The 14,231-nt window shown below is 44.6% G+C and overlaps 5 protein-coding genes across 5 annotated transcripts; 4 read left to right on the top strand and 1 right to left on the bottom strand.

Moving 5' to 3' along the window:
* Positions 1 to 3,845: 3,845 nt before the first annotated feature.
* LOC133447158 (histone H4) lies at positions 3,846 to 4,164 on the top strand. The gene has a single exon (XM_061725660.1). It carries the CDS (start codon positions 3,853 to 3,855, stop codon positions 4,162 to 4,164), a length of 312 nt encoding a protein of 103 aa, XP_061581644.1. The 5' UTR covers positions 3,846 to 3,852.
* Positions 4,165 to 6,700: 2,536 nt separating this feature from the next.
* On the top strand, positions 6,701 to 7,122 carry LOC133447111 (histone H2B-like). The gene has a single exon (XM_061725569.1). It carries the CDS (start codon positions 6,705 to 6,707, stop codon positions 7,077 to 7,079), a length of 375 nt encoding a protein of 124 aa, XP_061581553.1. The 5' UTR covers positions 6,701 to 6,704; the 3' UTR covers positions 7,080 to 7,122.
* A 1,346-nt stretch (positions 7,123 to 8,468) lies between these two features.
* Positions 8,469 to 8,927, top strand: LOC133447080 (histone H2A-like). The gene has a single exon (XM_061725519.1). It carries the CDS (start codon positions 8,469 to 8,471, stop codon positions 8,853 to 8,855), a length of 387 nt encoding a protein of 128 aa, XP_061581503.1. The 3' UTR covers positions 8,856 to 8,927.
* Positions 8,928 to 9,067: 140 nt separating this feature from the next.
* On the top strand, positions 9,068 to 10,303 carry LOC133447018 (histone H3). Its single transcript, XM_061725400.1, has 2 exons — positions 9,068 to 9,083; positions 9,888 to 10,303. The coding sequence occupies exon 2, from the start codon at positions 9,893 to 9,895 to the stop codon at positions 10,301 to 10,303; it is 411 nt and encodes a 136-aa protein (XP_061581384.1). The 5' UTR covers positions 9,068 to 9,083; positions 9,888 to 9,892.
* A 1,153-nt stretch (positions 10,304 to 11,456) lies between these two features.
* On the bottom strand, positions 11,457 to 12,239 carry LOC133446995 (histone H1-like). Its single transcript, XM_061725312.1, has one exon. The coding sequence runs from the start codon at positions 12,237 to 12,239 to the stop codon at positions 11,625 to 11,627; it is 615 nt and encodes a 204-aa protein (XP_061581296.1). The 3' UTR covers positions 11,457 to 11,624.
* Between the last annotated feature and the right edge of the window lie 1,992 nt (positions 12,240 to 14,231).

Below are 14,231 nucleotides of genomic sequence, written 5' to 3'. Positions count from 1 at the left end.
CCTAAAACCGCCCTCGGTTCACAGGTAGATCAGCCATTTTTTGTGTTTATGTAGGCCTGCGAGCTCTTCTGCATGGGACACATTGTTTGATTTGATTTGCCACAACTTTACTGCCACCAAGAATCCAGTAGCCATTTGCTCTCACTTCATTGAGTGTTTGACCTCTGCCTTGATGCTGAGTTTTTTCATGTCAGTAGTCCAGGATCAGGCGTGTGACAACACCATCTTTTGGCAAAATGGCAGGATGTTTCCGGTCAAGAGGTAAGGAAGCTGCTTTTAATCTCTCTCCCACCCTGAGGACAGCCTCCTGCAGTACTGGATCAAACTTAAACAAATGATTATTATGTTCTCCCTTCTATGCCCTTCTCCTCCCTTTTCTCTCTTTTGTCCTGCAGGTGGTTGTGGGTGGCTGTAGCTTGCATTACGGAGCACAAGTCTTTTCCTGACCCTGCACCCCAACCTGGGACTTGCTGATTGGGCCGGAGCTTCGGGAGCTGCGTGCTGGCCTGCGGTCCCCACCCCCGGTCATCCCGTTGCTGCTTCCACCTGCCTGCTGTGCTGTTGCCGTCCCTGACCCACCAGTCTGGCCCTCGGCAGGAGGGTCCCCCCTTATGAGCCTGGTCCTGCTCAAGGTTTCTTCCCTCCTACAGGGGAGTTTTTCCTTGCCACTGTTTGGCTTAAGGCTTTTCTCCCACTAGGGGAGTTTTTACCTGCCATTGTTTATGTAATAACTGCTCGGGGGTCATGTTCTGGGTATGGGTCTCTGGAAAGCGTCTAGAGACAACTCTGTTGTATTAGACGCTATATAAATCAAATTGAATTGAATTGAATTGATTATTATGTGACAATTTTCCCTGCTTGAGCTTCTGTATCTCCTCTTTGAAGGCATCTCTCTGTGCTAGTCTCACAAGCACTAAACTAGCCTTTCTCCTTTCTTCAACTGTTATGAGCTCTGGAGATTTGTCTCTTTTTGCTAGCCGTAGGATTCGAGCTACTACGTTCATTACAGTATGCCACTTAGAGAATCTTTCAAATCTCTCTAGGAAATTCTCTTCCTTAACTACATTGATTTCATTGATCAGGGAGGGGAAGAGCATAGGAGGAGGATGGAAGACCAACTGCAGCGGGACGACATCAGCGGGGTCTGGAGGAGCTTGAACACCATCTCAGGACGTAGCAACTCCAGACCTGCGCTGGACAGGGACCAGGAGTGGGTGAATGACCTGAACCGGTTCTTCAACCTGTTTGAACAACCAGACACCCCTCCCACCACCCACCCAGCCCTGCTGCAACTTCCCCCGACTGGAGCCTCTTCTGCTCCAAGGACTCTCACCTCAACCCCCCTCCCTGCCACATCTCCCCAAGTCATCTCGCCCCAGCGACTCCAGCCACTACCGGCCGGTGGCCCTGACATCCCACCTGGCGAAGACCCTGGAGAGGCTGGTCCTCCACCACCTGCGCCCCCTGGTGAGCTCCACCGCCGACCCCCTGCAGTTCGACAGCAGCTGACATCATGGGTCCTGGACTTCCTCACAAACAGACCACAGTTTGTGAGGACAGGAGACCGTGTGTCTGACACGGTGGTCTGCAGCACCGGAGCTCCACAGGGGACCGTCCTGGCCCCCCTCCTCTTCACTGTCTACACAGCAGACTTCACCCAACACACATCAACCTGCCACCTCCAGAAGTTCTCGGACGACTCCGCCATCGTCGGTCTCATTAACAACGGAGACGAGACAGAGTACCGAGAACTGAACCACAGATTTGTGGACTGGTGCCAGCGGAACCACCTCCAGATTAACTCAGAAAAACGAAGGAGCTGGTAGCGGACTTCCGCCGTCGCAAAGTCCCCTCCTCGCCGGTGAACATCCAGGGAACGGACATAGAGATTGTGGACTCTTATAAGTACCTGGGTGTTCACCTGAACAAAAAACTGGACTGGACTGTTAACACTCAGGCTCTCTACAAAAAGGGCCAAAGCCGACTCCACCTGCTGCGCAGACTGAGGTCCTTCGGAGTGAGGGACGGCCTCCTGAGGACCTTCTATGACTCTGTGGTGGCGTCGGCCATCTTCTATGGGGTGGTCTGCTGGAGCAGCAGCATCACTGCAGCAGAGAGGAAGAGACTGGACAAGGTGGTGAGGAAAGCCGGCTCTGTCCTGGGCTGCAGTCTGGACCGGGTGGAGGTGGTGGTGTAGAGGAGGATGGTGGCTAAGCTGTCCTCCATCATGGACAATGTCTCCCACCCCCTTCATGAGACTGTCAGAGCCCTGGAGAGCTCCATCAGCGACCGGCTTCGTCACCCGCGATGCACCACCGAGAGGCATCGCAGGTCCTTCCTCCCCGCTGCCATCGGACTGTATAACCAGGCCTGCTCTCAGTAGCCAGTGGACAATAATATGACAATAAGATGTGCAATAATATAAGATGTGCAATATCTGCCAATCTGCCAGTCTACCTCACAACACTCCACCTGCTTTTTCTGCACCGTTTCTTCTTTCAACCAACTGTATATACTGTTCATATTATGTGGTTATACATATTTTATATGTATTTTTTTTGTATTTTTTATATATTTTTTTATTTCTGACTTTTCAGTCTTTTTACAACCTCCCCTGCATGTGTGTGCTAAGTGTACTGCTGACAACGAAAATAAGTGTCCCCACTGAGGGAGAAAATAAAGGATATCTTATCTTATCTTATCTTATTTGAAGTGCTTGTGTTGTTTTTATCTCAGAATCTCCTACCATGAGCTCTGGATTTTCTTTTGGTGTGGCAATTTCTCTTTCCCCATAGCTTGTGTCTCTAAAATCAGATTCAAGGACTCTGAGAACAGCAGCTGGTGTCGATTTTGGGGGGGACGCGTCCCCCCCACTCTTGAAAAAAAAGTTGTTCGGACCCCCCCACATTGGCTAGTCCAGCGTGTTTTCATTGCTTCACAATCAAATCCGTTCCACTTTATGAGTAGGAGATTACCCATATCTACAGAAATCCACTCCGCGTTTTACTTCTGTTTTTTAACACGGCAGCAGCAGCAGCATCATTCAAAACATTCAGTCAGTCTGAGGCAAGCCGATGTGGAGATGCCGAGATGGACATAAGAAATTAAGTAAGTTATCAAGTTTTACCTTGAGTGGCCAAACAGCAAAATTGCGTTGTTCCATGGTCAAACACAGCCAGTTTATATATATATATCGACGCAGATCCTACGGCGTAGGGGTACGGCGTATACGTTGTATATATAATTACTTGATGTTCACCTAGGTGAATAGAATTGTTTATTTGTTTGTTTTTTTTTTCTTTATTTTTCCTACATTTTCTACAGTGTAAGTTCTTGTTTTATCTCTATATATTTTCAATTTCATACTTTTGTTTTACAAATGTATGATTTCTCTATTGCCATAGTTCATTCCACATAATGGGCAGTTTCAAATTCAGGTGTTCAGGTTGGGAGTCCTGGGTGGTTTTAACTTAGTAGACCCAGAAGACAAAAGCTTGATGATACCTCCTATAAATTATTCCTTTATGGGAAATTGATATAGATTTTCGAAATTAAATGGTTAAAACTTAAAATAATCATTTACTGGTTCATTTGAAAGACCACTCCAAACGTCAAATGTACCAACATTATATTTGTTGAACGCATCGATGTCAGGATTTAAAAAGACATGCAGTTACTAACTATTGTGTCCCAGTAGGTGGCGCTATAACACTGAACGATCTGGTATCAGCATCCTTTAATGTGGAGAAGAATATTAGGTCCGCCCCTGTCCTCTAACACGTCCTCAGAAAGGAGGTAAATAACGTGGTCAACGTAGTTCCAGCTCAGTTGTTGACTAACTTCATATTCAACATGAGCGGACGAGGAAAAGGAGGAAAGGGTCTCGGTAAAGGAGGCGCTAAGCGTCACCGTAAAGTCCTCCGTGACAACATCCAGGGAATCACCAAACCCGCCATCCGCCGTCTGGCTCGCCGCGGGGGGGTGAAGCGTATCTCCGGTCTGATCTACGAGGAGACTCGCGGTGTGCTGAAGGTGTTCCTGGAGAACGTGATCCGTGATGCCGTCACTTACACCGAGCACGCAAAGAGGAAGACGGTGACCGCCATGGATGTGGTGTACGCGCTCAAGAGACAGGGACGCACCCTGTACGGATTCGGGGGTTAAACCAACCAACCGTTTTAACCAAACAACGGCCCTTTTCAGGGCCACCCACTCCAACCATAAGAGCTCGTATACCTCTTTATTTTAATACTTATTATATCGATATGGTGGTCTATAAAAAACCAACGTGTTAAATAACCTTCATCCCGGTTTTTCTCAGTCCACTGTAAACCTACAAACTTCCTTTTCAATCTGCTCACTGGCAGCACTTGTGTAACTTCACCACACGAGACCAAGCAGGTAGAAAGATACTGGTCCTGCAGCGGCGAGTCCAACTCCACAAACCATGACTGACTTGCTCATTTGAACCAGAACTCCCTGGTTACGATGAGTTTAGCACCAAGTTTGATCAGCATGTCGACCAAACACCGCTGGGTCTCATTTCAGTCCAGCTCCACTTTCTCCTCATCCTGTTCAGTCTGGGGCTTTACATCTGCTGATTAAAGTATTTACTGTTTACTGATCTGTGTGAGGAGCACAATGCCATTAAAACAGAAACTGCTCTGATGTAATGGTCCAAACATCACATAAAACTGGAAAACGAATAAAAGTCAAATGAGAGTAAATTTAAAATAATTAGGAGGGCGTGCAGGTATTTAATTTAGATTGTTATAGTTTTTTCAAGTGTTGAATAAAATACTGAGAGCATTTTATTCATTGATTTAATGTATTTTCATTGTCCACGCAATGTGATTGTGCCTACCGGTAGTTTTTTTGTTTTTTTCCAGGTCTACAGTTCCAGAGGGTTTACGTCACTGAGTAAAGAGAAGAAAAAAGACTGTAACGTTACGGTAAACCCACTACTAATGTCACTTTAAGCTCCTATGACAAAGGTGGTTTGAATTGTATTGATTTCGACGCGCTTATAATACCTTCAAGATAAATTGGATCAAAAAGTATTTGAAAAACCCCACATGGTGAGAATTTTATTTCTCACCATGTATTCTCAAACTTAGATGGCCTTAATTTCCTGCTGCTCTGTAATTATAGCATTCAAAAAATACCACTAAAACTTTCTCACTTCCATCAACAGGTTCTCTTAGCATGGACATTGATTTACAAACACAATTTCTCTCCGCAAAGTTGCTTAATTTGGAACAACTGTAATATTGTTTACAAAAACAAAACATTATTTTTAGATAAATGGTTTGACAATGGAATTGTTTTGGTTAGTCAATTGTTCAAAAAAGATGGATTGTTGTATAATTACTCCAAATTTCTAATGAGATATAATGTACCAATAACACCTAGAGAATTTCCAGTCGTGTTTGATGCTATTCCTTCTGGTCTGTGCATGTTATTCAGGTACTCCTACAGTTCTCCTCCCCTATCATCAACCCTCCTGATGTGTCTCAGTCTTCTCTTGGTAGTGTTTGCTTTTCATCTGCTAAGCTTCCGAATGCCAAAGTAAAAGCCATGTTTCATGATGGATTAACCTCCATCCCACCAGCCACATTTTATTATTGAGTGGACAAAAGTTTGGTCGTTACCACAAAGATTCTTTCTAACAAATGAAGTCAAAGAGATCTCTTTTAAATTGATACACAAATTTTACCCTGCAAAACAATATTTATCAAAATTTAAGAAGGATATAGACGTTAATTGTTCTTTTTGCCAAAGGCATCCTGAGACATATTCTCACTTATTCTAGTCGTGTGAATTCACTTATAAATTCTGGAGGGACTTCCACAAGTATAATGTTGATTCTGTCTTTTCTGATTTTCATCTTTATTTTAAGAATGATATTTTTGGTTTTCATAATTTTAATCACAAAGATAGGGACGCTTTCTTTTTTATCAATCTGTTTTTATTTTTAGCTAAATTTCACATACACAAGTCCAAATTCATCCACAGAAAGCCTGAACTCCTTGTACCTGGTACTAAAAAAAGAACTTGATCAATATATAATGACAATTTACTCATCAAAAAACACAAAGGCACAAAAGACCATCGACATCTGTATGTAAATTTGTCTACATGAAACCTACTCTCGCACATTATGTTGTTTTTATTTTTATTTATCCTTTTAATTAAAAAATTCAACTGTCTTATCCTTTATATATTATTTTGTTTATTTATTTTCAATATGGTGTTCGAATCTCTGTATTTGTATGTTACCCTTGTTCTTAATTTATCATTGTATTTAAAGATTTAAATAAAGATTTAAAAAAAACTGTTACGTAACGGTCGGTTGTGTGTCGATATCCAGCTGCTCCAGAGAGAAACGCCAAAAAAAAAAGTACTGTGAATAAAATACATATAAGATAAACATACTAGGTCTGATAAAAGCAGCAGCTTCGTAGAGAGGCTGTGCTGCAACACTCCAGGAATAAAAATGTCTGTGGCGTTTGTTCATTCAAGCTGCGACGTCACAACCAGCAGCAGCAGCAGCAGCAGCAGCAGTGAGGAGGCGTCTGCATGCTCAACCACCAGCGGAGTCTCGACCAATCACAGAGGAGCGACGGCGCAGCGCGGTTTGCCTGCAGCTGCATAAATGCAGCCTCTCTGACCGAAGCAGTTCATTCGTTTGTGAAGAAGGAAACATGCCTGAACCCGCCAAGTCCGCGCCCAAGAAGGGCTCCAAGAAAGCCGTGACCAAGACCGCCGGGAAAGGCGGCAAGAAGAGGAGAAAGAGCAGGAAGGAGAGCTACGCCATCTACGTGTACAAGGTGCTGAAGCAGGTCCACCCCGACACCGGCATCTCCTCCAAGGCCATGGGCATCATGAACTCGTTCGTCAACGACATCTTTGAGCGCATCGCCTCTGAAGCGTCTCGTCTGGCTCACTACAACAAACGCTCCACCATCACCTCCAGGGAGATCCAGACCGCCGTGCGCCTCCTGCTGCCCGGGGAGCTGGCCAAGCACGCCGTGTCCGAGGGAACCAAGGCCGTCACCAAGTACACCAGCTCCAAGTAGACCAACACCCAATACAAACCAACGGCTCTTTTAAGAGCCACACACCCAATCTGCAGAGCATAAAACTTCCTTCAACCAAAAAATATGATTAGTAAATATTCATTAATCTGTGGTTTGTAACAATTTGCTATTGTTTACATATACGTTCACTAGGAACTATTGTTTTACGTTGCAGGAGAGTTGCTATACGGACAGTTTTTAAGTGATGCACCACGCATGTACAGGTTGGGCTGTTACGTTATTGATCCGTGTGCAGAAACTATAATAAATAATAAACTATAACCCACATGGGTTGAAATAAGAAATTCTGTAGTCATTGACTAATGAGAGAGAATTTAACAGTATAAGAATAAACTCTAAAATTATAAATCCACAAAAGTGCAAGTAATGCATGACATACGGTAAATCATTTATTCCATTCAGCTTTGTTAAAGCACATCAAATACCTTCTGACATGGTTGAGCTGAATGATTTTAATTAAAATAATTGTACTAGACAGTAAAATTCATTACTTTTTTTTTCAAAAAAAGATGTAAGATGGTTTATTTGTTGAACATCAGCATTAATTTGTATAATTTTAAGTTACTTAAAAATTTCTCAACTCCAATGACTGCCTGACTAAACTGTTTGCGAGGTTGGACTTTGTTCCCTCTGAGTCTAATTTAAATGTGTGTTTAGGACATACCTGTCAAACTACTGGAGTGAACGGATGAAAGGCTTCAATGCTTCCTGAAGCTTCACCTGCCCATCACAACCAGCATATTTGCTGTGTCGTATTGGGTTCAACCAGCAAACACAGAAGCCCCCACATCTCCAATATCAGTCTTAGTTTAGTTATTTATTTCTATTCATTTTATGAAATGTACTTTAAACTTTGGAGGATTTGGCACAGCAAAACAATCTTGTAATCCAGTTTTGATTCTTTTCCACTGGACCTGATAGAAGGTGGGATGGGAGGAAGTTTCCTTTTACATTTTCAAGAGAGAAAAATGTTTCACAATTTAAAATGTGTGATTAATATATCTTTATTTACATAGGAGACTGTCAGTTCTGACCTATATAGCATACACTTCCACATTCAAGATAACCAAGCAGTTATATTAAAAAAAAATAAAACAGGCTAAATCCACAACTTTTCTTGTCATAGAATGGAAACCAAGCAAGATTCAGGTCTTTAGCCCCCAGGAGATAGGCCCCGCCCCCAAGAACGAGGCCCCGCCCCCATGTTCGCTGTTTATTGGATAGAATCTTTTCAAAACTCCCGCCTCGTTTCTCTCTGTCCTGATTGGTGCGGCAGGACTCGTCCCGCGCTCTCCGGTATTTAAGGAGGTTTTCCGCTGCTGGAGACACAGTTTCTCTTGACACCAGTTCCAGAAATACATTATCAACATGAGTGGCCGCGGAAAGACCGGAGGGAAAGCCAGAGCGAAGGCCAAGACCCGCTCCTCCCGTGCAGGACTGCAGTTCCCAGTGGGTCGTGTCCACAGACTGCTGCGTAAAGGCAACTACGCTCAGCGCGTCGGTGCCGGCGCCCCCGTCTACCTGGCGGCTGTGCTGGAGTATCTGACCGCTGAGATCCTGGAGCTGGCTGGAAACGCTGCCCGCGACAACAAGAAGACCCGCATCATCCCCCGTCACCTGCAGCTGGCTGTCCGCAACGACGAGGAGCTCAACAAGCTGCTGGGGGGGGTCACCATCGCTCAGGGCGGCGTGCTGCCCAACATCCAGGCGGTGCTGCTGCCCAAGAAGACCGAGAAGGCCGCCAAGGCCAAGTAAAGCTGCTGCTGCTGAACCCGAAACACAACGGCTCTTTTAAGAGCCACACACTCCTCTGAGAGACACGATTACCGTATAACAATTACTATGTGATTTTGTGCTTGTTCTCACATAAGTCGCTTTGGATAAAAGCGTCTGCTAAATGACAGTATAAAACCACTAAAGATCAATCCACTAATACAACGACACAATGTAAAGCACAAAAGGTTGTATGGAGCAGTAACATCTGCATTTATTGGAAACTAAATTGTCTCAGAAGAAACGACCAATAACTACGATTGTTTAAAAAAAACATTTAACATTTACAATAGGATTATAGCACTAACTAGTTCATCGGTTGTCTGCTGGTTGAAGTGAGGCTCTGTAATTAAAAATGATTTTCAGAGGTAATTAAATATATATACATATAACATAAATAGCATGTTTGTGAAATGATTTACTTTCTCTATAAAGGAAAAAGTGTTCACTGGTGTTGCTTCAGAAACTTAGTAGTGACCTGTTCAAATCCAAAAGTCTGTCTGTTAATCTAATGTGGAAATATTTGCTCTTTTTGAAATAGGAACTGATAAAAGGAAATGTTAAAATATATTACTACCGATATTTCAGTAGATGGCGCTAACACAACATCCATTAAGGCGGAGAAAACCCGTCCCTGTCCTCTAACACGTCCTCCAAAAAAGTACACATTCTTTTTTCCTTACCAGTATACACACTATAACTGCCCAGCTACTGGGGGTTGGTTTCTAGTGATTGGAGTAAATAAACTAATAATAAAATAGATAAATTAACTAACTTACACAACCGGGACAGAGAGACGGCAGGGGGCGGGGCTCCGGACTAGGCGGGAGTTTTGAAAAGATTCTATCCAATAAACGGCGCACATTGAGGCGCGAGCTCGTTCTCGGGGGGGGCGGGGCTGCAGAGCAGAATCCACCAATCAGGAGCGGAGGTCTGGACCGCGTCACCGAGTCACACGCTTTAAGAGCAGCGAGTCTCGCTTCTCCCAGCATTATTGTCCTGATCCAGAATCAGTCGCCATGGCCAGAACCAAGCAGACCGCTCGTAAGTCCACCGGAGGCAAAGCCCCCAGGAAGCAGCTGGCCACCAAGGCCGCCCGGAAGAGCGCCCCGGCCACCGGCGGAGTGAAGAAGCCTCACCGCTACAGGCCCGGTACCGTGGCTCTGAGGGAGATCCGCCGCTACCAGAAGTCCACGGAGCTGCTGATCCGCAAGCTGCCCTTCCAGCGGCTGGTGAGAGAAATCGCTCAGGACTTCAAGACCGACCTGCGCTTCCAGAGCTCTGCCGTCATGGCCCTGCAGGAGGCCAGCGAGGCTTACCTGGTGGGGCTGTTCGAGGACACCAACCTGTGCGCCATCCACGCCAAGAGGGTCACCATCATGCCCAAAGACATCCAGCTCGCCCGCCGCATCCGCGGGGAGAGAGCTTAGACCGTCTCCCCTCTAACCCACAACGGCTCTTTTAAGAGCCACCAACATCACCACTAAAGAGCTGCTTCCATCAATCTCATTAATAGTTGCTACATTGTTACAAAGCACAACATGATTCCCTCAATTAATAGTTTAGCTCTTCTTCCATTATAATTAATAGGCTACATCTGATATGAGCAGTATAAGATCTTAAACATACCCTATTATATATTTTTTGTACTTATATAACCTGTTCTCTGCATCTTCCAATCTTTCAGCCCTTTATTTTACATATTTATGTAAAAAAAAAAAAGATTTCAAGTTTTAAATTCTGTAAATTTCACATCAGAAAAATATCACAATAATCATCAAAACGGTACATTCATGTGAGTTTAGTGGAATTTATTAATAATTGGAGGAAGAACAATAGTGAAAAACATTATTTTCATGTTTATATTTGTTTTTATACCACTGTCATACCAAAACGTTTGTTTTTTTCCCTCTACAGACATCATGTACTAATCCAGTAGGTTTCCATTGCTGTGCTGCTGTACTTTGACATTTGGGTTAAATAAAAGTTGTTCTAGAAACTTTTTTCTTTTCATTAAAACATTTCAAAAGTAGAAAATTACTAAATTTGATTCAGTGCTCAAGATACTTGAAGAGACTTGAACTTATACAAATGTAATCAATAACAAATTTGTAGTTGCATGAGTACCACAATATTTTCTTATAAGAAAACAATATTTCTTATGTGACACAATTTGCCTTTTAAGGAAGATGTGGTGGCTCTTAAAATACTGATACTCTTTAAATACTAAGATACTACAAAAAGTGTCCTTATCTGTTAAACAGTTATAACACACAGTGATATTGAATAACTGCCAGATATTGAAAGTTGAAGTTATCTTGGGAAAGGAATGGGCAGGAGCACTGATTCTTTGCACATTTGGCAATTCTACAGCCATAAAATCAAAATAAATCCTGGCAGCTTGAATGTGATTACAGTAGTAAAAGGATTAAAGGAGTAAAAAATAAGCAACATTAAGAAATGCTGAAGTCTGTGAGTGAATTATTGATTAGGATACTCTGAAATGTAGTGGATTAAAAAGAAACCTAAAAATAAAAGAAATGGGTTGAAACCTGATTTTTGTAAATCCTTTGAAACTGTCATTTTACTTTTGTGTAAAATATAGTAATGTTCCCTTGAATGTACATTTAATACATTGAGGGTAATTGTGCAATTTATTGTTGAAAAAAAACAAAGTGATAGGAAAAGAACTCTCAGGATGAGGTGGTGGCTCTTAAAAGAGCCTTTTTAATTTCCTCCAGCAGTGATGCTTCACTTCTTCTTGGGTGCTGCCTTCTTGGCTTTGGGCTTGGCCACCTTCTTGGCGGGGGACTTGTTGGCTTTGGGGGCCTTCTTCAGCACCTTCTTGGGGCTCTTGGCGACCTTCTTGGGGCTCTTGGCGACCTTCTTGGGGCTCTTGGCCGTCTTCTTGAGCGCTGCGGGCTTCTTCACCTTCTTGGGGCTCTTCTTGGCCGCTGCTGGTTTCTTGGCCGCTGCGCTCTTCGCCTTCTTCGCTGCTGCGGGTTTCTTGGCGGCGGGCTTCTTGGCTTTAGGAGCCGCTTTGTTCACGGGAGCTTTGGCCTTCGTGTCAGTGTTCTTGCTCATCTTGAAGGAGCCGGAGGCCCCGGTCCCCTTGGTCTGGACCAGGGTCCCCTTGGTCACCAGGCTCTTGATGGCGGTGTTGACGCGGGCTTTGTTCTTGTCCACGTCGTATCCTCCGGCGGCCAGAGCTTTCTTGACGGCGGCGGCGGACACGCCGCTGCGCTCCTTGGACGCGGCCACGGCCTTCACGATGAGCTCTGCCGCGCTGGGGCCGGCCTTCTTCGGCTTGGACACTTTCTTCTTGGCGGCTTTGGCCGGAGCCGGAGCTGGAGCTACTTCTGCCATGTCGAGTTGCTGCGAGAGTCACTGCTAATGATGAGAAGCCGGAGCTCCGACGGAACTTAAACTCACCATGAGAACCGTGGAGACTCAATCCAGCGGCGCCGCTCCGTCATGGCGGACGGACGGCTCCGCTTGTGTTTTCTCCTCGTCGATAAAGGAGGAAAAGTGAGTGCTGGAGCCGCGTGAGACGCCGCCGTGAGCAGAGAGGACGGCGGACTCGTGTCTCCGGGGGTCCAGCTCATGTCCAGCTCGGATGTCTCTGCGGTTTGTCCCGGGAGACTTCAGACGTCCCCGAGTGGCCGCGCTGCTCGGCACATTTCCTCTCTTATTTTTGTTTTAAAATGCCGTGAAATACGTTGAGCGCTAAGTAAATATGTTGTCAAAGAGACAAAAGGTAAGCCCACATTTATGAAGCCACGACCCCCGTCTGGTGGTCGTTATTTCTTTATAAAGGGGAGATAATGTTGCAGCATCAAACACACTGATGGAGGTCCATTCCTGTCAGACTTCCTGGGGGAGATTGTCAGCTCCAAGATTGAATCAATTGCTAAGCTTTTCTTCACGGAGAAAAGATTAACATGATTCCTGTCTGAAATCTTAAATGTGAATAAATGAATAAACACTCCGCTGATATAGTGAGATAGTCGTGCATTTGGCGAACATTGCGGTCTCTGCAATATCTGAAACGTGGCCCAACAGTGAAAAGCGAATGGACTTTGAAATGAAGGGTTTAAAAAATATTTAAAAACAGAAAAACAAAAGTGGAGTTGGTGTGGCTCTTTTTTTGCACAAGAATATCAATTATAAGATGATAGTATTCAACTATGGGGATTACAATGTTGATCTCCTAAACCCAAAAACATAGAATGACAGAAGAGTTTAATATTACCATGTAGTACAGCCTAAGCCTGTATCATAAAATCACCAGGGGCCTCATCTATAAAGCTTGCTTGCGCAGAAAAAGCGCCTGAAAGTTGCGGAAGCCACCTTCTACGCAAATCCTCGGATCTAAAAAGAAAAAACTAAGCGAAAAATCTGCGTATCTTTACGGCAACTAGGACCCTCCCGTAAGAATTTACTTAAGACACGGGGAACTGGCGACGCAGGCTGTGAGGTGGTGAAATGAAGCCAGATTCATGTCATACTCTTAATAATGTCATCACATATCACAACATATATCAGACTTAAAATAATAAAATAATAAAATAAAATAGCGCTGATCGTGTCCTCTGTGTGTGAAGCTCAGTCAGTCAGGACTCTGGTGCTGCTGCTGCTGCAGCCTCTTCTTCACTCGCTTTATTACAGAACAAATGAGGGGCTGCGTTCATATATATGAGTTTTACGCGCGCGTGAAACCTTTAGGAAACCTTTAGGTGCGGGTGTATAGTGCCTAAATTAGGGTCCCGCGTTAAAACGACGCAGAGCCTACGGCGTAGGGTACGCGGCGACGCGCACCTATGCCGTAGGCTCTGCGCTGGTGACGCAGAACCATAAACCCGCCCTGAGCAGCTCTGAGGGGAGGGACGAGGAGGAGGAGCGGGGGGTGAAGCGGGGCTGCGGGGCCGTTTTCGTATCGCTTTCATACAGTGTCTTGATAATTTGCAATTTAAGGCTGAGCCTACCGTTAGTTTTTAAACTTTAAAAAGTAAGGGGAAAAAAAACATGATTTTGAAAAGACGGGGGGACGTGTGTCCCCCTGTTGCGCCGGGGAACTCACGGCGTTCCGCGCAGCAACGGCGTGCTGCCACTCACTCTCTTTATTTTATTGTATACTATTTATATACTTATTCTAACTTTTACTGTGACCACCAAATAATGTGGTTTTCCTGTCCTCCACATCATCTACAACATCTCTGTCTCAGTGAAAGTCAGTGTCACGGTGGCTGCTACTTCTAATTCATTCTGACCATGGATCTGACACACAAACAGGCTGCAGGAAGCCACTGCGCATGCTCAGTAGGCTCATCCATATGCATTTATGGGCGTGTAGAGGGT

This window comes from Cololabis saira, chromosome 1, assembly GCF_033807715.1.
Source record: "Cololabis saira isolate AMF1-May2022 chromosome 1, fColSai1.1, whole genome shotgun sequence".
Lineage (NCBI taxonomy): Eukaryota > Metazoa > Chordata > Actinopteri > Beloniformes > Belonidae > Cololabis > Cololabis saira.
The sequence above is the reverse complement of the archived record's forward strand: the minus strand, read 5'-3'. Positions and strand labels throughout refer to the sequence as shown.

Coding starts and splice junctions, on each gene's coding strand:
- LOC133446995 (XM_061725312.1), bottom strand. CDS start 12,239: ATGGCAGAAGTAGCTCCAGCTCCGGCTCCGGCCAAAGCCGCCAAGAAG.
- LOC133447158 (XM_061725660.1), top strand. CDS start 3,853: ATGAGCGGACGAGGAAAAGGAGGAAAGGGTCTCGGTAAAGGAGGCGCT.
- LOC133447018 (XM_061725400.1), top strand. CDS start 9,893: ATGGCCAGAACCAAGCAGACCGCTCGTAAGTCCACCGGAGGCAAAGCC.
- LOC133447111 (XM_061725569.1), top strand. CDS start 6,705: ATGCCTGAACCCGCCAAGTCCGCGCCCAAGAAGGGCTCCAAGAAAGCC.
- LOC133447080 (XM_061725519.1), top strand. CDS start 8,469: ATGAGTGGCCGCGGAAAGACCGGAGGGAAAGCCAGAGCGAAGGCCAAG.